Source organism: Chlorocebus sabaeus, chromosome 26 (assembly GCF_047675955.1).
Source record: "Chlorocebus sabaeus isolate Y175 chromosome 26, mChlSab1.0.hap1, whole genome shotgun sequence".
NCBI lineage: Eukaryota > Metazoa > Chordata > Mammalia > Primates > Cercopithecidae > Chlorocebus > Chlorocebus sabaeus.
Genome location: NC_132929.1, coordinates 41,251,911 through 41,278,605, shown reverse-complemented (window position 1 = coordinate 41,278,605; position 26,695 = coordinate 41,251,911). Strand labels below are relative to the sequence as shown.

General features: G+C 46.1%; 1 protein-coding gene across 6 annotated transcripts in view; it reads right to left on the bottom strand.

Moving 5' to 3' along the window:
• Positions 1–26,695, bottom strand: part of SLC24A1 (solute carrier family 24 member 1) — a 44,661-nt gene continuing 17,966 nt past the window's right edge. For 3 of the 6 annotated variants that reach the window (XM_008016214.3, XM_008016215.3, XM_073012256.1), the window contains 8 exons: positions 17,811–17,864; positions 16,293–16,401; positions 11,474–11,560; positions 10,335–10,426; positions 5,362–5,925; positions 4,548–4,637; positions 3,485–3,651; positions 1–2,459 (listed from right to left, as the gene is read on the bottom strand). In XM_008016214.3, the coding sequence (XP_008014405.3) occupies positions 2,210–2,459; positions 3,485–3,651; positions 4,548–4,637; positions 5,362–5,925; positions 10,335–10,426; positions 11,474–11,560; positions 16,293–16,401; positions 17,811–17,864 (1,413 nt within the window). In that variant the 3' untranslated portion in view covers positions 1–2,209. Of the gene's footprint in view, positions 2,460–3,484; positions 4,345–4,547; positions 4,638–5,361; positions 5,926–10,334; positions 10,427–11,473; positions 11,561–16,292; positions 16,402–17,810; positions 17,865–26,695 lie in introns of those variants that run through there. The other 3 variants (XM_008016218.3, XM_008016219.3, XM_073012255.1) reach the window with 3 other exon arrangements.

Below are 26,695 nucleotides of genomic sequence, written 5' to 3'. Positions count from 1 at the left end.
TCAGATTATTAGAGTTGGTTTTTATCATTAAATGGATATTTCAGCCTTTTATCATTACACAGCATTTTACGGTCCATCGCTCCTTACTCAGTCTGAGGAAGAGCATCAGATCCCAGGCTGTGGATGAGGAGGTGGCATCCCCGAGGCTAACTGGAATGGGCTGTAGACACCAGGTTAGCATCCAGAATTTTGGTGTAGGGACCTCCCTCCCACAGGCATTGCCTTCTCTTCCTGTTCTTAGGCCATGGCTATGGAAACCCAGCAATGCAGTAGCATCAGGAATAAGGATAATTAAGAATATAGAATTGGAACATGATTCCATACTCTTCATCAGTCTTCTCGGGAGGATTCTGACCAAATGACCTAAAGATAAGGATGAGCCCATCCATGTTGTAAAGTAAAATACCATTGGGATTCACAGTTTATTGAAATTTAATAAAAATTATTTCCAAAGAAGGGGAATCCTGGGGTAGCGAGGCAATTAATTAAGCAGTTCATCTTAAAAGATGGAATATTTGGAACACCTTAGCCATCGTTCAGTGCCAAAATGTTTGGGTTTTTCACATCACATCCGTCCTTTTCATCTTCTCATCTTCAGTGAATCATTCCTCATTTGTAATTAAAGCCATATTTACTATCATAATATGCAGTCACCCGAGCTCATTTTGCTCTGAAGTCAGTGATATTAAACTGTTCTGTTTCTAATGTGTCCCTTAACTTGGTTCTAGTAAAAGCAGCAAGCAGTGGTATTTAACATACAAACTCATCAAATTCCACATAAAATGTTTAACCACATTTTTAAAAACTCAAGTGTCCTTTACACTAGCTACCTTGGAAGTAGTACTGCACTTTTTTCACCATGTTGTCATTGTGTTATGCATTCTTGGAATTTCCTGTCTGTAACTACCTTAAGATCCCTTCATAAAGCACAGAAGAAATCAGTCTTGCTTTATAATCCTATCTAGGTTGACATACAAAAATAGCATTGCCCCACTGGATCTCTTACTTTATAAACCAGATGTGGCGCTACTGACTTTGGACTCTTTAGAATGACTTCCCTTCCCACTCCACTCAGCTGTCATTGTTGGGTGAGAACATGCTGGAGGGTGAAACCAGGACAGCTGGCCAAGGGTGGAGCCAGGACATTCCATTAGAATGTCTAATCCCTCAAGGTGACCACTGATGGAGACTACATGAATTTAGATGTTCTAATAAATACATACTTTTAAATGGCCTCTAGAGTAGTTTTACTTCCCTAATCTCCACTCCTTCCAGTTCAAGAGCAGATTACAAATTTTTATTTTTCAGGCTGCTTTTTAAATTTCACTTTTCAGAAATGCAACAATAAGAGTTAAAGGTAGTCTTCCTTTTAAGCTAGAAAATACTGGTATAGGCCAGGCGCGGTGGCTCACGCCTGTAATCCCAGCACTTTGGGAGGCCGAGGCAAGAAGATCATGAAGTCAGGCTGAGGCAGGAGAATCGCTTGAACCCAGGAGGTGAAGGTTGCGGTGAACCAAGATCACACCATTGCACTCCAGCCTGGGCAAGAGCGAAACTCTGTCTCAAAAAAAAGCAAGAAAATACTGGTATATATCCAGAGGCAGTGGGCTACAAAACGTGGAATGATCATTGATTCCTGTTATACTTCTTTTTTTTCTGTAGCCTTGGATCCTTAAACTCACCAATAACTGAACCTACAGTGATTACAAACCTGATAGAACCTCACATTTTGAACAGAAAAGGAGGCAACAAAATTGCAGCATGTGTTTGGGGCAGAGGTTGGGAAGGCTGAGATGTAGACCACAGCTGCATCTTTTGGGCCAGCAGTCCTTCAGGAATGATCAGGGAACAGTGAGCACAGGAGTTTATCTTATAGCCGCTGCGCCTATCCCAACCTTTGCCCCCAATTATCTCTCATTTAGAAAACCCTCTGGCTCCAGGGGTCCTTCTATTGCCTCCATGTAATAAATGTCTGCATGAGTCAGGGGTAGAAACTCCACCCCTCCAGAGGTGAGGTTCTTAATCCACAATGAGCTGCACGTGTTTCCAAGGACAAACCTTAGTCTCAGATCACATTCACATCAGAGGTCCTAGGTCACTCAGTTCACTTTCCAGGCTCATATACATTCTTTCATTAGTGTCACAAGAGATACAATAACTTCTGCGTAGTCTTCTGATCCATGTCCATTGTGAGCAAGAGTGACTTAACTCAGACAGATACAGGACAGGATATGATTCGATCTTCTAACATCACACTGATTATCAGGAACACAAAGTAAAGGAGGAACATTGTGAAGCCCAGGATCTTGTTCATTCTCCATTTACATGACGCAATTGAAGAGATCACAAACAGAAGCATGAGAAAAAGCAAAACAATTGCACAAAACAAGCCATTGCTGCTGACTGGAACTGGCTGTAATCCATTAATAAGACAGAAAAGCAACCAAGGAACGGGCAAGCTGCAAGATTGAAGAAACAATGTGAATATCCTCAATGTTTATAATAATCCCATACACTTAAATAGTATTTTACAGTTTACAAAGTATGTATTCTTCCACCAAGAAAAAAATCTATGAAGTGAACAGAAATTATTAGCCCCATTTCACAGACAAGGAAACTAAGTTTCAGGGAAATTAAATTACTTGCCCAAGGACTCGCAGCTAATACCTAGAAAAGCTTAGGTTAAAACTGAAGTATTCTGAGTCTGAGCTTTTTTTTTATTTTCTGCATACTTCATGACTTCTATATGACTCAGATTGGTTGATGTGTGCCTTTTTTTTTTTTTTTAAATGCTGGAATTACAGGCACACATCACCACACCCAGCCCCAGTGTGATATGTACTCTTAAATCTCTACATTTTTATAAGGCCTACATTTCTTTTAATTCTTTAGTGATGAGGGCTGCCTTTTTACCTGCCCCTCACCCCAAATACACATACACAGATTAAAATTTAAGGAAACAAATCTACCACCTAAATTCAGAACATGATTGGGGAAATGAAAATAGCCCCTTTCTGACAAGGTAGGGAGAATGGGGTAAGAGGATGGGTACAGGAGGGTAAGGCATTTGCACGTTATACAAAATGCTGTTTAGAGCCTCTGAGCTAGCAGGAGTTCACGTACAAAGGAGCAAGAGTAGTACCAAGAAGTGAAGTTGAGTCATTGCTCCTTCCAGTCCCACCTCCACCGCCTTGAAAGTCAGTGAGGAGAGCATTTGATGCTATTTGGTAATAGAAGGAAATGGACTTTGGTTTTCAATTTATCTGTAAATTCCAGTCAGTTACATTTCAGGCAGCATTTTAGTTCTATTATCCCATCTGGCTATGATGAATGAAGGCAAGATATTTTGTTGCTCTGCAGAAACTAACAATATAAATGCCCTTTTATGCTATGTATAATGAATAAAGCAGAAAACCAGTGAACAGAGCCAATGCAGTGTTTCAGTCACATGTAACACCCCTTAGGAAGTAACATTGCCACTCACCCCACAGTAATATCAAATATGTTACTGCCCACAGAGCTTGACACAGCCATGTCTCCCAGGCCTTTTCGAGCGACAATCACACTGGTGATGAGGTCAGGAATTGATGTGCCTGCTGCAAGGATTGTCAGGCCCATAATCTCTTCAGAAATGCCTATTGTTTCACCAACCTGGTAAACAGCAACAGTAATGAGAAACCATGGCAACAGTAGGTGAAAAATCTGAGGCACCTCCAACCACTATCCACATCCTACTTCGTGCAAACAGAATGCCTTCTAAGGAGCTCAGCTATACCCCCTCAGCCTGAGTGAGGAAGGGTGATAGGCGGACCTACAACTGAGATGGCCACAGAGAGGAAGAGCAAGCAAGACTCCTGCTCCTGGCTGCAGGGACCATGTTGCTCTTCTTTTCACAATTGGACTAAAAGTTACCTACACCAGATCTGCTGCTCGCTGTCATTCCAACTCTTAACACCCCTACCTTCCCACAAGAACTGCCCTTCCAAAGAGCTGTTCATGTCAGCATTTCTATTTCCAGGAATGTGGACACTTGCTGTGTGCCAAGAACTAAGAGGCTGGAGGTGGAAATATGAGCAGGATGACATAGACCCTAACCTTAGCCTTTTAGAGAGGAAAGCTAGTAAACAATTATTACAGTGCAGTATTCCAGGCAGAACAGAAACACTATGGGTACTCAGAGGAAGACTAATTGAATGCCAGAGAGCAGGCGAAACAGCTGGCTCTCAGAGTGCATAGGATTTCACCAGGTGAGAGGGATGGGTACATGGCGGAGAAGCAGGAAATAAGGCTAATAAGCCATGGTCAGCTGGAATCAGGCAGGATTCCAAGGTCTTCTATGCCATGCTACAGGATATAACAGAAAAGCCACACTTGAAAAGCACTGCATTCACTGGAATAAAAAGTCTACCTTTAAGCCTTTACAAGCAACACAGAAACAGCACGAATTCACTTGATCCTCGAGATTCCCTGAGTACCGGAAATTGATCCTGAAGGAAAGTGTCCTTGGGACCTGCTGGTAGAGGATTTCGTTCCTGCTGTTCACTCACCTGGTGAGCCCACCACACCATGAGGTATGAGAACATGGCTATCCACACGATAGATCCCAGGAAGGTGAAAACAAAAAACTTCCTAGACTCCTGTTTGAAAGTTTGAAAAGGATGAGAAGTAAGTTGTAGAGGCTAAACGTCTTTGACCCTTCTGAGCAAGCCCAAGAATCAGTGACAAGGTCTAATGGAAGAGTGATGGAGAGGAACTGGAGACATTTGACCTGAGGGCTCTCTCTCCAGGCCGAGGACCTTGAGATGGATGGAAAAGGATGGGGGTGGGGGGTACAACTGTAGAGGAGTGCAGCCAGTAGGGTGGACAGCAGTCACCAGATGGAAGAAAGCTGTTTGCTTGCCCTAGAACCAGGTCAATCTAGGTATCTGGTTTGGCTTTTGCAACCTCCTTGTACCATTCCTTTCTTGTCAGACCTCTCCTTGCAAATAAGAATGTTGGGTATAAATACCAGTGATTTCCCTGGGTTTTGGGAATACTCCTGTGAAATATGGAGGAGGTTTAGTGGCATCATTCTCAAATTAAAATCAAGAAGCTGAGATAGGAGTCAAAGAGGGACTAGTGTATACTGCTTATACTGGTGGAAATAAAGCACATTTGAGGTCCAGGGTCTCCCAGTCCCAGTGGTATGTCCCCTAAGCACATTGTCCCCTTCCAAGGCTTCAGTCCCTTCCCGGATCTCAATGGTGGAGCCCTGCTAAGCTGGTTGTCCCTGGCCTCTTCCTCCTCTTGAGTGTGAGCCCTGCCTAGAGACCCCGCAGCCTTGCTGGGGATAGAGTCTGAGATACAGAGGGGCACACTCACCTGCCTTCGGACGTCGGGGACTGTCAGCCACAGTGGGAACACGATGGGCAGGAGAAAGAGGTAAATGGCCTGCTTCTGCCTGGTTTCAGGCCAGTGCAGGGACAGAGGCTCTTCATTTCCCTCCTCCTCCTCTTCCTCTTCTTCCTCTTCCTCCTCCTCTTCCTCCTCCTCCTCTTCCTCCTCCTCCTCTTCCTCCTCCTCCTCCTCTTCCTCCTCTTCGTTATCCCCTCCATCACTTCCCCCTCCATCTTCTACACCTTTCTCATCACTTTTGGCTTCACCGTGATTTTCAGCACTGAGTTCCTGGCTTTCAGTTTCACCTTCAATACCTTTCATTTCACCATCTTCTGCGTGGATTTCACCCTCACCTTCACCTTCATTGTCTCCTTTTCCTTCTGCTTCATTTTCTTTTTCACGTTCTTCTCCTTTTCCTTGTGTTCCAGTTTCACCTTCACCTTCTGGTTGAGTTTCACCTCCGCTTTTCTCTTCAGTTTCACCTTCACCAGCAGTTTCGCCCTCTTCACCTGTCATTTCACCTGTGCTCTCAGCCTCAGCCACATCTTCCTGCAATCCAAAACCAACAGATTAATGTGTGGTAGCTGCTCTGATTGTTTTCCTTCTGATACTCCCCCATTTTCTTTGTTGGCGTGCTTCTCAGAATGTATCTGAAAACTTAAGCATGAGGAGAAAACTAGTGCGATAATTCAGCAGAATTCCCATGACCACACCCCTACCTAGTGGCTGTCCAGCTTTTATGTGATCATTTCCAGGGGTGTAAAACTCACCACCTGAAGCAGCTTCTGTCATCTTTGGCACCTCTGATTACTCTGAAGTCCATATTTATATCGAAGTTCTACCCCCATGTATAGGTTTTCTCTTTGATGCCTTACAAAACATCAGTCTTCCATGAGACAGCTCTCTTTCCTGGGTTAAAGATTCCCAGGTCCTTATATCATTTCTACATGCTATGGCCTAGCGCCTCCTCCCTATCCTGGTAAACTCATTTTAATTAGCTTATATCCCAGGAGGAGGGCATCCAAAACTGAACACAGAACATTGCATGGAGTGGAACAGGACTATCACCTCCCTTGTCTTAGATACGATACTTCCATTAATGTTTAATATGGCATGACATCCTTTGGTGGTCACAATGCATTGCTGAGTCTACTAAAACTCCTAAATTGTTTTATTACCTTGTATCTATAAAATAAGGATGATAATGCCTATTTATTGAGGGTTTTTATGTGCCAGGCACCATGGGAAGTAGTTTAATAATAATAGCGAGCACTTACTGTGTTTTATGAATCAATTAATTCATGATATGGATAGAATTATGCTCATCTTACAGATGGAGAAACTAGAGTAAAAGGAACTAAGTAACTCACCTGTGGTCCACGTAGTTTGTAAGTGATGAAGTTGGGATTTGAATACGGATGGTCCACCAAGCTATCCTGCTTTACCAATACCAGGTAAAGGTCCGAATGAGATGTCTGGCTCCCAGACCTGGTAGCCTGAGGAGCTTATTAGAAATTCAGATTTTTAGGCCAGGCACGGTGGCTGATGCCTGTAATCCCAACACTTTCGGAGGCCGATGCAGGGGATCACGAGGTCAGGAGTTTGAGACCAGCCTGGCCAACATGTTAAAACTCTGTCTCTACTAAAAATATAAAAATTAGCTGGGCACAGTGGCAGGCACCTGTAATCACAGCTACTCAGGAGGCTGAGGCAGAATTGCTTGAACCCAGGAGGCAGAAGTTGCAGTGAGCCGAGATTGCGCCACTGCACTCCGGTCTGGGTGACAGAGCAAGACTCCATCTCAAAGAAAAAAAGAAATACAGATTTTCTGACCTCACTTGGACCAACTGAATTAGAATCTCTAGGATTGGAAGCCAGGCATCTGTATTTTAATATACTCACAGCTGTTCCTAAAACATCTACCTTTAGACCACTGTTTGGGAACAACTGACTATCTCCACATACCCTAAAAGCCATTGATAGCTGGGTGTGGTCTCAGACATAGATACCTATGTTTCAACTACTCAGGCAGCTGAGGCAGTAGGATTGCTAGAGCCCAGGAGTTCCAGGCCTGCCTAGGCAATATAGTGAGATCCCATACCCCCATAAAAAATTTAAGAGCTGGGCCGGGTGCGGTGGCTCACGCCTGTAATCTCAGCACTTTGGGAGGCCAAGTTGGGCAGATCATGAGGTCAGGAGTTTGAGCACAGCCTGACCAACATGGTGAAACCCTGTCTCTACTAAAAATACAAAAAAAAAAAAAAAAAAAAAAAAAAAATTAGCTGGGCGTGGTGGTACATGCCTGTAATCCCAGCTACTCAGGAGGCTGAGGCAGGAGAATCACTTGAACCCAGGAGGCAGAGGCAGTGAGCTGAGATCACGCCATTGCACTGCAGCCTGAATGACAGAGTGAGACTTGGTCTCAAAAAAATAATAATAATAAGAGATAAAATTAAAAGCCATTGATTCAGAGTGTCCTCAGATTAGGCACCCAGCTAACCTATAGCAACATGCTGGTCCATCCCTTGAGCAAGAGCCCTGGGCTGTGTGTTCATGGAGTAAATATGTTGTCTGTAACAAATGTCATGATATTGGCAACCCCCAAAGGATGTTGAGTGATTCTCAATTGTGCTGCACATTAAAATCACCTGGAGGCTTTTTAAACTATTGATGCCCAAGGACCCACCCCAGATATTCTGACTTCATTGGTTGAGGGTGGGGCATGGTCATTTTTTTTTTAACTTCCCCAAATTATTCTAATATGCAACCAGGGTTGAGAACCCCCAACGAAGACATCAGATACTACTGGTGAGGCCTGCGGTTTGAACTGAGAATGAGGATTCAGAAGATTTTAGTCTGAAATCATTCCTGCCCTCTCCCTTCTACCCCCATCAGGTAGAGAATGCTTCTCAGAGGAGATGACAAGTCATTTAAACCCATAAATATGGGAGTGTCTGCCTGTTTGGCTCCCTCTTCTCTGAAGACTGTCACTCCTAATAGCCCCAGCTGAGCAGGTAGCTTCCTCTTCCGTGTTGGAGTCAAGTCAGCCAGCCACAGCCAGTTGGATGAAAGCTGGATCCCTGCAAGGAGCTGGGTTGAAATGCTTCTTTCTCTCTCTCTCTCCCTTTTTTTTTTTTTTTTTTTTGGAGACAGTCTCCTCTGTCACCCAGGCTGGAGTGCAGTGGTGCGACTTCTGCTCACTGCAACCTCCGCCTCCAGAGTTCAAGTGATTCTCCTGCCTCAGCCTCCCAAGTAGCTGGGATTACAGGCATGCACCACCACACCCGGCTAATTTTTGTATTTTTAGTAGAGATGGGGTTTCACCATGTTGGCCAGGATGGTCTTGAACTCCTGACCTCAAGCGATCTGCCTGCCTCGGCCTCCCAAAGTGCAAAGATTATAGGTGTGAGCCACCGCGCCCAGCCCGATTCTCTCTCTTTTAAGACTGGAAACCTGTCACTGATTCCCCTGTGGACTGCAGGATTGGGTTAGTGGCTTGGAGTTGTGTGTGCTCATAAGGGAACAAATGAAGCCAGCCTGCCAAGAGAGGCCCATGATAGAGCCTGTACCCAGAGAAGGGATGTGAGGGAGAGCAGGACATGGAATGAGAAGCCACCAGGGTAACAGATGCCTTCTCAGGCCTAGTTCCAGCTCTTCATGAGATCAAGCCTTACTTCCTGCCCTGGGATTCCAGGGGATACCTTTGTATCCTCTTAATCCCTTTTACTCGAGCTAGCAGTAATAGGCCTACTCATGTTACCATGAAGCTGTCTTAGACGCTGAGCCCAAAGTTGCTGGTTTAAGGACGAGATATAATCAAGCGCTTTCTGGGTATTGAATGGAGAGAAGAAAAGAGATGGAACTTGCAAATGGGATGTTTTTTACTATCAGTCACTCAACATATATTGAGCCAGTTGTGCACCAGGCATTCTGCTCCCCTCTGTAGAGGAGACAGGGATGACTCAGACTTCGATCTTGCCTTCAGGAACCTCACCACCTAGTAGGCTCAGAATCCAAAGAAGACAATTGGTAAAAGCCCTGAGATAGGTGCAGAGCACCAGGGGCATTCAGATTTGGAGTGGATCGAGGCAGCTACATGACAAAGGTGTTCACACTGGCCAGGGGCGGGGCCAGGGAGGGTGGGGGTGCGTGGTAAGATGAACATATATGAAAATGGAGGAGAAAAGGCGTTCTAGGGAGAGGAAACCATGTGAGCCAAGGCTGGGAGGCAGAAAAACATGGAGACGGCCGGGCATGGTGGCTCACGCCTGTAATCCCAGCACTTTGGGAAGCTGAGGCAGGTGGATCACCTGAGGTCAGGAGATTGAGACCATCCTGGCCAACATGGTGAAACCCTGTCTCTAATAAAAATACAAAAAAAAAAAAAAAAAAAAAAAGAAAAACATGGAGACAAGAAATCCAGTTTGGCTGGAACATGGTAGAAGAAGAGACCATGAGGCTATAAAGACAGGGCAGTGTCAGGACTTGGAAAGCTCTGCAGACAAGGCTGAGATGCCTGACCAGGTGCAGTAGGCAATGAGGAGCCTCAGAAGGTTCGAAAGCCTTCACCCAGCAACCCTCCCACCTGCATTTCAAGCTTCCCAGTGCTCTGGAGCTACCTGGTCTCACTGTCATCTAGTTGCTGACAGACCCACTAACAATTATTCCTTATGTTCTTATAGCATGTGACAGTTCACAATACATTGTCAATATATTAGCTCACTCATATAAGATGTTCCAGTGAGTTAACTGGCCCCATGAGATATTTGTATTTTTGAAGTGATCTTCAGAGAAAGAGTAATATTTACCCCTAAAGAGTAATACTTGAAGTGATCTTCAGAGAAAGAGTAATATTAACCTCAAATAGGATTTCAGACCTTCAGGGAGGATGTATTTTTGGTCAGGAGTTCCTTCCCTAGACCTCTCCAGTTTTGTCTGTGCAAAGGCTGGGTGCCTACCTGACCGCCTGGATTCTCCTTCTGATCTCCCTTGATGTCTGGAGCAGGGGCTGGTGTGACCGTGACCGCAGGGAGCTTGGCTGGCTCCTCCTCTTTAAAGGATAAACATGGGTTACATCAGAAGAGTGCACAAGGTTCTAAGGGAAGCTGGCGTAAGTGGCTACAGGGCTATTGGACTATAAGGTTTCTGAAGGTTTATTTGGGGGAATTTCTTGTTGGTAGGAAAAGTAAGGTGATGTGAATTGTTATTGCCCTGACCTATCTGCAGATGAGAAGACAGTTGGCAAGTGACCATCCGTGCTCCCCTATAATTCATAGACATTTCCATCCTGGCTATTGTGGCCAAGGATGCTACCAACAGCTGGGCAGCCAGAACAGAGAGAAGGCAAAGCTCCCAGCACTCAGAGAATGACCCTTTGGGAAAGATCCTGCTGATTCCAAAAGCAGCAGCTTTTGAAGGCTTGGAACAGGACTGACGGGAAGGGAAACTTGGAACGGGTTCTCTCACTTCTTGGCTGTGTGGCTTTGGGAAGTCATTTGACCTCTCTGAGCCTCTTGTTTATAGGATGGGAAGAATGACTGCTGTTCCACCTCCCTCCAGGGTTTGCTGAGTGGATCAGGCAGTCCTGGTGTGCCGTGCAGAGCCCACATGGCAGTGGCTGTCCCATTTTCTCAGTCCTAGCTGCCACACAGATACCGGATTTCTGTGACACCAGACCCCTGGTAGTTGCTGATTTCAGACCAATAACGAGCAACATTGTCCTTGTACAGAAGAGACAGGAAGAAGAAATAAAGTCCCATAGTCTCATTTGGGATGAGATTCAGCAAAAAGAAGTGGAAGTTCAACAACCCCCTAGCCTTCCCTTGCCTATCCCAGCTGTGGAAAATGGAGAGGAAGCTGTATGGGGCCACTCTCAGACCAGCAGCCATGTCAAAAAGACAGTACCTGGGAAGGAGGAGTCTGGAGTGGAACGGTGATCAGGGCAACACCCGACCATCACCCTAACTGACTGGCTCACAGAGGCCAAAGATGTGACTCAGCCCCTGGCCTGGCTGGCTGCCACCTCCAGGCCAAGCTCACTACTGACAGCAGGGAGAGAGGGGCAGGAGAAAACCCACTGCTCTGGCCATCCTCTCACCTTCTGGTTTACTTTCTGATTTGGCCTGGGGTTGGGCTCTGGCCTCTTGATTCAAGCTGTCCTCCTCCTTCTCCTCGGCAAGGCGAACTGCAAATGAGACAGGACATACATCTTACCTGGAATCATAGGATAGTCCCTGCCATGCTCTTTCAGTTAGGACAGTCAGCTGAGCAGCCAGAGGGCAGCTGCAGAGCACGGGAAAAGGCTGCCATGGGCGTTGTGACATCTGGATTCTGATCCCGCGAGGCCTAGTTGTGGTGCCTAATTCCCAAAGTTCTGTTTACATTCTCTGCATTGTCACTGACTGGCTGTGACCTAGGGTAAGTCACTTCCCTTCTCAAGGCCTATTTCCTCTCTGGTAAAATGACATGGTTGGACTCAGGGCCAAGAAATAGGATTTATTTCCTTTGCAAGCTCAAGTGACGGCCTGCTTGGATACTGAATTGAGGAGGACTCTAACCCAAATTTTGTAGGAAAGTAGCATGATTGATTGGTAATGTCTGTGATGGACATGGAATGGAGAAATAATTGCAGGGAGATGTTTTTGCCATCCTTGGACAATATTATCTTTGTAGCTTACTTTCTATGAATCTACTAGAAGCTTTGTTATAGCTCCAGGGGCACGACTGATGGCCATGTTCATAAGCCTTCCCTCTCCAGTGGAAAAGGGGAAATGGTTCACCAACAAGCTCTCGGATACACCCTTTTTGACCTGAGGCACAAGAAGAGCCCGAGAAGGGCCTCCTTCAGATCCCTATGCACATGCTTTGCTGGAGGCCCACAGGGCAGCATGCACAGAATTGTGCTGCCCTGATTTCCAGGCGAGAAACATGGGACAGCAACTCCCTTTCACCAGGACTATGTGCCAGGAAACATGCAAAGTGCTTTATGTGTATAATTTCAAGGTGAGAAGGGAAGAAGGAACAAGGCTGAGACGAAGGAGCCCACAGCTGTGTGGCCTGGGAGGGTGAGGGCAGTGGTGCAAGTGAAGAACAAAGCGGTGTCATGGGATCTATGGGCTCTATTCTGAATTTAGGCTGGCTGTGCCCCATGAGCACTGCGTGACTTTGGGAAGCCTGCGTGCCGTCACTAAGCCTTAGCATCCTCTCTAAAAAGGCAATACCGTCATATCCTCAGGGAACTGATGTGATGAGGGTCCATGAGACAAAATAAATAAAAACACTTTTACTGCTGCAAATGTGGCCTCACTCATATTGTTACTTTAGCACGGATTCTGAAGCCTGATGACCTGGGTTTGAATCCTAGTTCTGCCACTTGCACTATAGCTGTGGACCTAACTGGGTGATTCCTTAAGCTCTCTGTACTTCAGATTCTCCATCTGTAAACTCTTCCAGAGTTGGTGACAGAGTAAATGAATGTATATAGGAATATGGTCAAAACAGTGTCTGGCACCTAGAAAGCACTATATAACTTTTAGCTGTAACAACAACAACAACGGTGAAAACAAATTGACAAGAGTAGTTGACAGCGGCTGTCCCACCTGGGAAGCAACCCCACAGTGATGATGCCCAGCCTTCCAGAGGGTCCGAGTTAGAAGGAGCCCTGGACATCATCTAGTCCATAATACAGATGGACCGAGAGGAAAGGGAGAAGCTGGAAAATGCAATCTGGGAAGCTGGGTGGATCAAAGCCTCTGCCTGGCTCCAGGACAGGTAGGAAACAGATAAATGGGTCTGGAATTTCCTCCTCTCTTCCTGTCTCCTAAACTCTCAGAGTGAGTTCAGCTGCAGCTGGCTCTGCAATAAGCTCCATGGGTAGAGCCACCACTATGACACGTGTGGTCCCTCGAAATGGCCTGGTGGGCCTGGGTCCTCCTCAGAACTGAGAGGTCGGGGGCCAACACACCTTCGTCCTGACAACCCCAGTGCCCCCTTGGCACTAATCAAACCCTGAAGTCTTCTGTTGAGCAATGTGTAGCTGCTGTCCCAGGAGGGCTCCCTTGGTTCTGGTGTTGGCACTGAGAATATCTGCTGACTGTTGCTGGAAGGGCTCGCCATAAACACAAGCTTCCCCCTTTCCTTCTCATCCTCATCACAGCCTAGCCTCTCACTTCCCATGTTACTGAGGAAAGCAGATCAGCTGCAGGGTCTCCCCCACCCTGTCTCACACACATCCAAGTGAAATCACCAGAAGAGGCATGGGACCCTGGAGAGGAAAAGCCCCTTTACAGGGAAGGTGAGAGTTCAGACCCCAGGAAATGTCTTTTCCACAGATCAGCTCTGTGGAAAGAGCTGGAACACCTGGAAAGAGTGGAAACATCTACACGGCCATCTGGAAACAGCATATGAAAACACAAATGTGCATCTAGAGAGCCTGGGGAACAAAGGCCCCCATCACCACCCTGCATGGTCCCTGCCCCTCCCGAATGTCGTCTCAGGGTGTCGAATCAGGCTGGGCTCTTGAGCATGACTGAATCCCAGAGGACATCTGCAGTCATGCACTGTGAGAGCCATTCCATGCCCGGTAGACACTCGGAGACAATGTAGCAACATGCTTGCCCTCCCTGGGATGATCGCTGCTGGCTCCTGGGCACTCGTTTCCTCACATGCCTCTCCCCTCTCAGCATGGCCGGATCATCGCTTTAGCATCAGTCTCCTCTGACCTCAGCCTGGCCTGAACATCACGTAATCCTGTTAAGACAAGTAGGCCAGCTGGAGGCTGTTGGTCACGGAGGTGCCCAGCTGGGGGCCCTCCAGTCTCATCCAAGAGAAGGTCTTTACATCAGGACTTTGCTAGAGTCAGTGATTCCTCTGGGAGTAGCCACTGATGACCCAGAGATACAGCTTTCCTCATGGGGCCCTGGCCAGAGCACCCCCAGCATTCATCACCAGAAGCTGTCAGGGGCTGCAGCTTCCATTCTGCAAACCCGAGGTACTATTTTTCTAGAGCTGACATTTGGGGGTGGCCTCTCTCACAATGTCTTCTGAGGTTTACCTTGAGGAATTGCTTTTTATTTTTTCTTTTCTCTCTCTTTTTTTCTAACAGCTCCATTAGCAGCTTAATTTTTTTCTCCCTTTCTCTCTCCCTCTGTTCTTACCTTGAGGAATTCCTAAGGAAGGTTTCATCACTTGTCTTTGATGCAGCTTTTCACAGTATGGTTTATTTATTTATTTATTTAGAGATGGAGTCTCACTCTGTCGCCCAGGCTAGAGCTCAGTGGCACGATCTCAGCTCACTGCAACCTCCGCCTCCTGGATTCAAGCGATTCTCCTGCCTCAGCCTCCTGAGTAGCTGGGACTACAGGTGTGTGCCACCACGCCCAGCTAATCTTTGTGTTTTTAGTAGAGACAGGGTTTTACCATGTTGCCCAGGATGGTCTCGATTTCTTGACCTCGTGATCCGCCCACCTTGGCCTCCCAAAGTGCTGGGATTACAGGTGTGAGCCACCGTGCCCAGCCTTTTTAAAAATTGTTTGTTTGTTTGTTTGTTTGTTTGAGATGGAGTCTCACTCTGTAGCCTAGGCTGGAGTGCAGTGGCTCAATCTCGGCTCACTACAACCTCCACCTCCTGAGTTCAAGCGATTCTCCTATCTCAGCCTCCCAAGCAGCTGGGATTACAGGCGCCCGCCACCAAGCCCGGCTAATTTTTTTGTATTTTATTAGAGACAAAGTTTCACCGTGTTGCCCAGGCTGGTCTCAAACTCCTGAGCTCAGGCAATCCACCTACCCTGGCCTCCAAAAATGCTAGGATTATAGGTGTGTGCCACTGCGCCTGGCTGGTATTTTTTTTTTTTTAATTTAAACAACTGACAACTCAATATTGTCTCTGAAAATGACTTCAGAGCCTAAAGAAAATTCTGAGCCCCCAAAATTTGTCCTTGAGCCAGAAAGGTCAGTCAGAGTGCTCCCTGGGACTCAATGGATCATTCTGTGGTGTCATATTCAGCTCAGCCCTCAGCCCTCCTGCCCAACTGCAGTCCAAGCCCTTGGCTTTTGCCCAAAGGCTAGCCTTTCCTTGATGGGCCTCCTGGCTGGGTTCCGGTTCTGCACCAGACCCCCAGAGATGGGGGAGCTCAAGGAGAGCAGGAGGGTAGCTGAGGAGTGCCTTTTAGGGGTCTGAGATGCAGGTTGGGGACAGCTCTTGGGGGAAGAGAAGCAGAAGGCAGGATTTGGTAAGGTGGACAGTGAGAATCTCAGCCACTGCCACCATTTGTCAAATTGGACAACAGCCCCCACTGTACTTTGGATCCTGCTCTTACCTTCGTCACCCTTAAAAGGGTGCTGGCAGTTTCCAGGGTGTCCTTTGGGATTCCTGACTTGGGGAGGAGGTAGCAGGTTTCCTAGGACTCCAGAGTTGAATATAAAGCAAAAGGAAGTGCCACTAAGAACTTCTGGGCTTTGGGACCCTACAAGAGGTGTCCCCACAAGCAGCCCAGGCCAGTCAGCCTGGGCCAAGCTGCCTGGCTAGACACTCTCCATGGAACACTGGGGCTGACTCTTGGGCAGTGGGCTTTACAGGGCAGCCCCAACCCAAACCTGTGCAGAGCACACGGTACTCATAGCCTAACTGCAGGTTAACGCCTGCATTTTACAGGGAGGGACAGAGGCAGGGAAGTGGGATGTGGATACCTAAGGACCTTAGCCTCTGTGTTCCTTGTTGCCCTCTCTTGGTGAGTCCCCTGTCTTGGTCTCTACCCTCTTTCCCAGACTGTCTGACTTTTACTACTTTCCTCTGCTTATTCTCTCTTCCCACCCGCTCCTCACTGCCTCTCGGATTTTCAGGTCCCAGTTCGTCTCCAGCTGCAGGAGGGAAGGAGTGGATGGGGCAGACCACACAGGCCTGGAGAGGCCTTGCTTACCTTCCCTCAAGGGGTCCAGGCTGTGGAGCATAAGCTGGTAGATGGTGCTGCGGATGGTGCTGTTGTGCAGAGAGGTCGAGCTGCTCCCTCGGGTCAGCAAGGACGGGAGCTGAGCAAGAGGAGAGCCGCACAGGCCTCAGTGGGTCCCTGTCCAAGCCAGGGGAGGAACCACACGAGGGCATCACTAACCTTGCCTCTTTCCCATAAAAATCAGGGAGAAAGCACAGATGCCTTATCCTGACCTCCCCTCTTCCTCCACCTCCAACCAGGAGAGTTACACTACTTTCTTTCTCAGCCTCCCATCAGCTCTTCCAGGACTATTTTGTTCTATATACTGAATAATTTCCCAAGGTCTCCACAGGGAGCAACCTGGTATATTAGGGATATCATGTTACCAAGGGTTTGCACATCCCTGCAAGTACACCCTCAGAAACACTCCCTCACCCACACACCACACAGACAGACCCACTACACATGGCTACAGCCCTTTACAGTCCATATTATCACGTTTTATCATTGCCCCACTCCCAGAGATAAGCAAAGCTGTGATCCCCATCTATGGAAAAGGAAAGGAAAACTCAAAGAAGCTAGGTGCCTAAGCCAAGGTCATGCGGGAAGTAAACAAAAGAGTCAGACTGGTACCCAGGTCTTCTGTGGTCTTCTGATTCCCAGTTCAGTTTGTTTGTTTCTTTTCTGCCCACGTGCTCAGACCCTCACAGGTACACACACACACACACCCCGATACTGTACAGACACAGATGTGACACTTATTCATAGTGACACATATAGAAATATCATCTGAGTTACAATGGAACATCCAAAGACAATGCTTCCACACTTGCTGAGTCCTCCCTCCCTCCTCCTCTTCTTTCTCCCTCCTTTCTTCCCCCTCATCCCTCTGATCTGAACTCTTCTGCCATCTAGTGACTGTGGTGCCACAGTACTTCACCACAAGTTTAGAGATTTTCTTTGGATGGGGGAGGTTCTTTAGGTTCAGGTTTGGAACTCCTTTCAAAGTTCCCCATAATTCTTTGCAGATACTTCATAGTCTGTAAACAGCGAAGGCACAGTTTTTCAGAAACCTTAGACTCCTGCCCTCTCCAGTTCCCCTGCTATCTTTCTCTTAGTTCTGGGGCATTCCAAAGCCATAGGTAATCCGGCTTTTATATCAATCATACAGTGTTGGGCTGTACACTCGGACCTGAATTCATCTAGTCCAAACAGTCATTTTACAGATGCAGAATCTGAAGCCCAAGGTCACACAGCAAGCTAATGGCAGAGCGGACTATAACATTTCAGACTTAGCTCCCAAACTAGCACCTCCTCAAAGGCCATCTAGAGGTGAGAGTTCTCAGAAAAGGAGCCCTCTCCTCCCTTGCCTCACCCTGGCAGCGCTCCCAGGAGCTTCCTAGGCCTGAGCACAGCCAGGGTCCCCAGCTCAGGGCCCCAATACCCCAGGTCTGTGACCATCCACTGAGACCCTGCCTCCCCACTGTGCAGACTCCATACAGCACCCACCTTCAGCTTCTTGTTATCCTGTAGCTCATCCATCGCAATGGCCCCATCGCCCGGCTGCAAACAGGGAGAGGAGTCACAAGATGTTGTGGCGAGACCCTCACTTTCTCCCTACATCCCTCTCTCCATGAAAGTCCTCAGGTTGAAATAACGAAACGCACTCAGAGATAATCTGGTCTCAGAAAATGTTTCAACATGCTCCATCCCTCCAGTCTGACCTTCTATAATCTGGCTTCACTCTGCAATGCAGTATCCCTAGTCGAGTGTGTCCACTCCATAGTCCAGTGGCACCAACTGTATTTGGGTTTCTGAAATGTGCCATCCTCTTCACCCACCTCAAAACCCTCATCACAGGGCCCCTCGACCCCCGTCCATAATGCTTTTTCCCTCCTCAGGCTTCTGGTCTCCACTTAAGTGTCACCTTCCTCTGGGAAGCCATGTATAATCCTTTTATAGGCCCCTGTTCTTTTCCTTCACAGCACTTTCCCCTATTTATTTGGGGAAATAAGTCAACTGCCCCACTAGCATCTTGAAGGTAGACTATTTTATTCACCACTGTGTGGCCAGCATGAGAACACTGCCCAGCACTTAGCAAGAGCTCAATAAATATTTATTAAATGAATGAATAAATGAAAATTAACTGTCCTCTAAATACACTTAATCTATTCTAACTCTTGTTCCCTTGTTCATCATGCCTTTTCCTCCTGCCTAAAATGCCTTCTCCGTTCCTTTCTTTCTTCTCAAATCTTATCCATTTTTTATAAAATTCAGGGTGAGTTCTTGTATAAAGCTTTCCCAAATGCCCTTTCCATGCCCCCTCCCATCCTCCCTTCAGCTTACTACAATACTTCTCTCCTGGAAAGCTGTATAACAGTGAGCACATTCTGTGATACTAAAATCAGCTGTGTGCTCAGGTAAGTGCTAGTGTTTTGGGAAAGCTATGGGGCAGCCAGCTGGGAAGTGGGACAGCCCTAGACAATCTAAGACGAAGAAGCATTAAGCCTATGTATTTACTGTCTGAACCACTGGCTTGCCACTTTACACTCACAGCCTTGTAATACCATTTGAACTTTTTTCAAAAAAAGTGCTGTTTAACTTTTCACTGCATGAATTGTCTACCAGCTACATGTAGACTCTACCTTTTTTTTTTTTTTTTTTTTTTTTGCCATGTAATGAACTTACAGTCATCTCTGTTTCCCTTCCTTGTAGCACAGTGTCTTACTGAGCACAGGAGGTACTCAGTAAAGGTGACCTGAATGAGTAGACACTCCCAAGTGACCTTTAGTGCTTTTGTTTTATTATTATTATTATTATTATTATTATTATTATTATTTTGAGATGGAGTCTCTATCACCCAGGCTGGAGTGCAATGGTGCAATATCACCTCACTGCAACCTCCCCTCCTGGGTTCAAGCGATTCTCCTGCCTCAGCCTCCCAAGTAGCTGGGATTACAGATGTTTGCCACCATACCCGGCTAAATTTTGTATTTTTAGTAGAGATGGGGTTTCACCATGTTGGCCAGGCTGGTCTTGAACTCCTGACCTCAGTTGATCCACCCGCCTTGGCCTCCCAAAGTGCTGGGATTACAGGCATGAGCCACTGCACTCAGCCTTATTATTTTTTTACAGAGTTTTGCTCTGTTGCCCAGGCTGGAGTGGAGTAGCACGATCATGGCTCATTGTGGCCTTGACTTCTTGGGCTCAAGCCATCTTCCCACCTCAGCCCCCCAAGTAGCTGGGACTACAGGCATGTACTATGACACCCGGCTAGTTTTTGTATTTTTTGTAGAGATGGGGTTTCACCATGTTGCCCAAGCTGGTCTCAAACTGTGCTCAAGTGACTCACCCACGTCTGCCTTCCAAAATGCTGGTATTACAGGTGTGAGTGACTAGCTACTTTTTTTGTTCTTTTGTAGACACTGGGTCTCTCTATGCTGTCCAGGCTGGTCTCGAACTCCTGGGGTCAAGCAGTCCTCCTGCTTCACCCCCACAAAGTGATGGGATCACAGGTGTGAGCCAGCACATCCAGCCTTTAGTGTTGTCTTTAAGTAGCAGGATCACAAACGGCTGCCCTCAGCAATCGTCTTTACCTTCTCATTGCTTCCCTCACCCCACCAACCTCCATGGCTAAACAAGAACTGAACTTGCTGCACTCCCTTCTTTGTTCAGCTCAGAAAATACAGAAAATACTGCTTGATCTAGGGCCACTCACCCACCCCTTCAACTTATTCATTCATTCAGTTCTTATTTACTGAGAACCTGCTATACTATTTATATGGTGCTATTCTGGTGGCTTTAGGGATACAAAGATGCTTAGGACATGGATTCTGTGTCCAGAAAGAAATTGAGGCCAGTGATAACACAGATGCATGACAAAGAAGAATGTGGTTCCTGAAATAAAAGGCATAGACAGGTGCTATGCTAGGATGGGCAAGGAAGCTTTCTGAGGTAGGTAGAATTTGAGTAACTTTGAAGGATTGGGGGAGGTTTGAATGTTTGAACACACATTGCTAAATGAATGAATGAACATAAAAATGAATGAAACAGAGTATAAACAACAAATCGGCATATGAAGGGGCCACTGTGCATTTTAAGAAATCCCCTCAACTCTTTCATGACACGCCTATAAGTTAACTGGGATATAAGAGGCTACAGCACTGACCCCATTGGCCCAGCCATCTCACTATTTCTCACATCTAACCCTCACCCAAAGAGTTATCTTTTTTTTTTTTTTTTTTTTTTTTTTTTTGAGACAGAGTCTCACTTTGTCGCCAGGCTGGAGTGCAGTGGCACGATCTCAGCTCACTGCAACCTCTGCCTCCCGGGTTCAAGTGATTCTCCTGCCTCAGCCTCCCAAGTAGCTGGGACTACAGGTGCGCACCACCAGGCCCAGCTAATTTTTGTATTTTTAGTAGAGACCGGGTTTCACCATATTGGTCAGGATGGTCTCGACCTCCTGACCTAGTGATCCACCCACCTCGGCCTCCCAAAGTGCTGGGATTACAGGCATGAGCCACTGCGCCTGGCCAAGAGTTCTCTTTAGAGGCAAAGAAAGAACTGTGAGGGTCCCGTCTACACTCTGGGGTGAAAGGTTCTGTACACCGAGGGGTAGGAGAGACTGATCTTTGCCCCATGGTGCACACCCCTAATGGTTTCTCTGCCATTCAGATGTATTCAAGCCAAAATACCTTTCTAAGGATTCATCGTTCATGGCTAATTTCAGAATGCACTTCTAACTTTCTGAAGTCTTTCACATCCATTTTCTTATTTAATATGACTAACTCTGTGAAATAGACAACACTCATATTATTGTAGCTATTTTGCTAGATGAGAAAACTGAGATGTAGAATGATTCCATCACTTACCCACACTCACAAAGATGGTGACAGAATCCTGTCTTCTCTTTTTTTTCTTTTTGTTTAGAACCCTGATCTTATCTCCCTTCAGTTTTTTCTTTTTTTCTTTTTTTTTTCTTTGGTGCTTTTGATTTGGTTTTACTAAATCCCATTTATTTTCCCAAACATGAATAAGGAAATGAGGTCAAATCTATATTCCCTCGTGGCTCTATTTCATATTTCGACATTTCAGGCAAATAGACATGAATGTTCGTCAACATTTGGGTGTGGCGAAATGTTGTGAACTCATGAGTAACAGCACTGGCAAGTAGGTGCTTTCTGAATATGCCCTTTTCACAAACACATTCACCTCTCACATCACAACATTCTCCCTGCTCTTTCTTCAGCCCAGTTACCCCCACTTTCTTCTCCTTACAATTAGCAAGAGGCTGAGGTAACAGAAGAGGATGTCTTCATGCCTCTTGCTGAAGATGAGCAATGGGATCCTTTGCAGCTGTTTATAGGAACTTCAGGTGGCAAACCATGGTAGCCCCTAGATGGCTTGTCCTCCTGACCTCCATTTGCTATTTCCCACTGATACAGCAATTCCTCTTCTCAACCATCCATAACACATTTCCTGAACTAAACATGTTAGTCTTAAATTTTTTAAAAACATTTATTCAACAAATATTTATTGAATCCCTTGTCCGAGCCCTACCTTCACCCAGATTCTCTCAGATAGAACACACTTCACTTTAGCCCTTCACTGAATACAGTATTACACCCCAATCCACTCCATTTGTCTATCCTGGAAACCCAGAAGTCTACCCAAATTCCTCCCTCCCTCACAGCCCACACCCAATTAGCTGTCAGACCTCCTTCCTGAGAGTTCTCACATTTCACCTTGTCTCTGCACTCTCCTGCCTGCAGTCCTGCACAGCCTCCTGACTTCTGATCTGTTCCTCTTCCAGTACATTCACCACCCCTTAGCCAGAGTGGGTTTCTGAGCAAAGCACATCATGTCCCTCCCAACACACTGGGAGCCCCACTGTCACCCAGTAAGAGTCCAAACTCCTTAACGTAGCGCAGCCTCCTGCTTACTTGCAGTGCACTATTGTCCAATAGAAATATAATGCAAGCCATATATGTAATTTTAATTTTTTAGTAGCCACATTTTTTAAAAGTAAAAGAAACAAGTGAAATTACTTTTTTTTACTTTTTTAGACGGAGTCTCACTCTGTCACCCAGGCTGGAGTGCAGTGGCGAGATCTCGGCTCACCGCAACCTCTGCCTCCCCGGTTCAAGCGATTCTCGTGCCTCAGCCTCCCGAGTAGCTGGGATTACAGGCGCCTGCTACCACGCCCGGCTAATTTTTGTATTCTTAGTAGAGATGAGGTTTCACCATGTTGACCAGGCTGGTGTCAAACTCCTGACCTCAGATGATCCACCCACCTCAGCCTCCCAAAGTGCTGGAATCACAGGAGTGAGGCACTGTGCCCTGCCGTGAAATTAATTTTAATAATTACACTTTAACCTGATATGCCTGAAATACAATTTCAATATGTAATTAATATTACAAATACTGGGGTGTTTTACATCCATTTTTTCAGACTAAGCCTTTGAAACCCAGTGTATATATTAAACTCATAGCACATCACGAATTGGACTAGCTGCATTTCCAGGGCTCAACAGCTGTATGCAGCTGGTGGCTACAGTCTCTTCTTGCCCTCTCATTTCTCTGGTTTTTGCACATGCCTACGAGATTCCCTAGCCCTTCTATAGCCAGTGAATTCCTGCTTGTCCTTCAAGATTCACCTAAGTATCCCCTCCCCTAGGAAGCCTTCCCTGACCCTCTGGTCTGTTGAGATGTCGGCCCTCTGCAGTACTAAATCCCTCAGCATTTACCTATACCATTACACATGATAGTGTAAACTACTGCTTTACTTATCTGCCTTTCCCACTGAGAAGGATTTACCATGGAGATGATGAAGCTTAAGCTTCAGGGCTCATCACTCTCCTACACAAATCCCTTCCAAGGCCTGCACCTAATTTTGTGGCAATAGTTTTATATTCTTTTTCTTAGTGAGTATCGGGCCCCACAAAACCTAGACTAACTCCACCTCCTCCATTAGACTAAGCTCCTTGAGAGCTGGAACTGTGCTTTATTCAGACCTATCACAGGCCTCATACAAAGATGTTCAGTGAATGTTTGCTGAATGAATGTTGGGGTTCTTGAGGGATTACTACCAGACTATCTCTCTTTCAGATTAGCATCAGCCAATTCTTGATTTTAATTATCATACATTCGTTGGTGATTCACAGTTTTCTGTTTCCAGCCCAGACTTTGTTCCTGGGCTTCAGACTCATTTGTGCCACTGCCTCCCAGATATACCCACTTGGAAGTGACCTAAGCACCCAAACTCACTATTCCAAAGTGGGAACTCTTGAGTCTCCCTAAACTTATTATTCTTTCTCAGTGGATGGCACTACCATCCACCCTGCTGCTCAAGCCAAAAAGATCAGCAGCATCCTTGATTTTCCTGATTCTCTCACCCTCCATATCCACTTCACACCAAGTGCAGATAATTCTGTCTTAAAACATTCACAAATACATACACATATAAACAGCCCACAACAACCCCCTAACTGGACTCCCTGCTTCCACTTTTGCACACCTACAATTCATTCTCTACTCAGCAGCTAGGGCGGACTCTCATTACTTCATTCACCTGTTGAGCTTGAAATAAAATCCAGGCTGGGCGTGATGGCTCACACCTGTAATCCCAGCACTTTGGGAGGCCAAGGCAGGCAGATCACAAGGTCAAGAGATCAAGACCATCCTGGCCAACATAGTGAAACCCCTGTCTCTACTAAAAATACAAAAATTAGCCGGGTGTGGTGGCGTGCACCTGTAGCCCCAGCTACTTGGGAGGCTGAGGCAGGAGAATCGCTTGAACCCAGGAGGTGGAGGTTGCAATGAGCCGAGATTGCGCCACTGCACTCCAGCCTGGCGACAGAGTGAGACTTTGTCTCAAAAATAAAAATAAAATAAAATCCAAACTCTGTATCTGATGCACAGAATAATAATCTGATGCAAAAGTAATCATGATTTTTGCCATTAAAAGCAAAAGTAATGGCAAAAACCACGATTACTTTTGCACCAAACTAATAGCTCCCACCCTCTTCTCCAGTGGTATTCTGAACCCCTCTCCTTATTACTAACCACACTGGCCTTTATTCTTTCCTCTAATTTGCCAAGCTCTCTTTTCCAGCTCTGAGCTTTTGCAAATGCTGTTCCCCCTTCCAGAAATTCTTGTCAAAGGCCATGGGGTGGTTTCCCTTCTCATTCTGCAGATCTCTATTTGAAATTATTCTCCAAGAGACCTCCCCCACTCTCCCTCACTAAAGGGGGCCCACTATTATTTACAATCACTCTCTATTACATGCCGTGTTTATTTCCTTTACAGCACTTGTCATATGCTGAAATTAACATCTTAGTTTATTTTACTTGTTTATCATCCATATGTCCACTCCCTCACACTAAAAAAAATTCTGTTGGCTGTGTATTTCCAATTAATTCAGGTGGCAGAGCATCTAGACATCATGCTGTTCTCTGTAGAACACCATGAATATCTAGTTTCATATTGAATCCCATCACATGCACTAGGAGAAAATATTACTGGGTTGTATGAATGCATGTAAAATCTCAACTACAAGCTTACACATATCCATGAAAACAACAAACTGTTAAACTAGATGTGATCAGATGTTTGAGTTTTTCTGTTAATATTTGTTTCTTATGCATCCATTTTGTCATACGCTAGCACCCACTAGCAGGTGAACATTGAAAGCTTAAGATTTTTTTTTTTAATATTGTGGTTAGGTTTTGGTTTTGTTTTGTTTTGAGACAGAGTCTTGCTCTGTTGCCCAGGCCGGAGTGTAGTGGCATGACCTCAGCTCACTGCAACTTGCGCCTCCTGGGTTCCAGCAATTCTCCTGCCTCAACCTCCCAAGCAACTGCAATTACAGGTGCGTGCCACCATGCCTGGCAAATTTTTGTATTTTTAGTAGAGATGAGGTTTCACCTTGTTGGCCAGGCTGGTCTTGAACTCCTGGCCTCAAGTGATCCACCCACCTCAGCCTCCCAAAGTGCTGGGATTACAGGCGTGAGCCACCGCACCTGGCCAAAAGATTGAGAAAATTTTATGAAGAGAAACCCTAAAATTGAGCATTCTACTCTAGCATCTTTTCCTGACAATTAGAGGGAAGCTGATTATTATTCAAAGAGTCGAAGAAGGGAACCCCTCAGCCCAGGCTAGGGTGGGCCCTTTGGCAGCACAGTGAGTTCCAGCTGCTTCCTGCACACAGCCCCTTGCCTCGAAAGCAGGTAGCTGGCTCTACAGGTCACTGATAGAAGCCCTTAGGATAAATGCCAACCCTGATAAGAAAGGGGAGGACCAGTCCCTAAACAGGGAGCAGGTTTGTCTGCTTGAGGTCTTGTTGATTGGTTTAATTTTTAAAATCCTGCCAGGGACCAGGTGCGGTGGCTCACACCTGTAATCCCAGCACTTTGGGAGGTCAAGGTGAGAGGACTGCTTGAAGCCAGGAGTTTGAGACCAACCTGAGTAACACAGCGAGACACACCCCCAGATCCTCCCCACCCCCCCCTTCTCTACAAAAAGTTTTTGAAATTAGCTGGGTGTGGTGGCATGCACATGTAGTCCCAGCTACTCAGGAGGCTGAGGAGGGAGATTGCCTGAGTCTGGGAGGTCAAGGCTGTAGTGAGTCGTGCTTGTGCCACTGCACTCCAGCCTAGGCAACAGAGCAAGAACTTGTCTCAAAAATAAATAAATAAGTGCTTCCAGGATGAAAATAGCCCCCAGTGCATTTAGGAGAGAATGGCAGACTTTTCCCCAGGAGTATTCTAGAGGGAAGGGTGTGGGTATGGAGTTTTCAAAGGAGTCCCAACTAGGCTCTTTTCTCTGCTTTGCATCCCTTTTAGCCATTGGCTTTCCACAGGACTGTCTTGCTAATCATACACCTCATGCAGATGGCTGGTGCTTCCTGGCTAATCTAGTCAAGTATGAAGAAGGGCCCCTGCTGTCCTTCAAATACCAACAAGGCTTTTCAGCCAGCCTAGTGCCTCCGCTTTGCTGTCTGTTGGCTTTCCGTGACTATGCATGGTCAAGGCATGTCAGAGATTTATCATTTTTGGCCAGAACAAATACACTGAGAGCTTCAAAACCAAGTATACTTGAAAACTAAGTTTCAGAGAGAGAGCCTGTGCTCAGAATTAGACTGTGTTGATAACTACGCAAACATTTACCATTTCCTTATTGGGGTCATAAAAGGCATCCTCAAACCAATATATGTCAATCTGACAATGTTGTCCAAAATATTTTTAGCTTTGAATTTTTTCAGCCAGTGTCAACAGTGAGACTCTAAAATACTTACTATATGTCTATGTTCGATGCTAAGTCCTTTATTTTTTTTCTGGAAATATTCTTAAGTAAATTCTGATTAGAATCACTCCTAAAACACCTTTATCTTTAT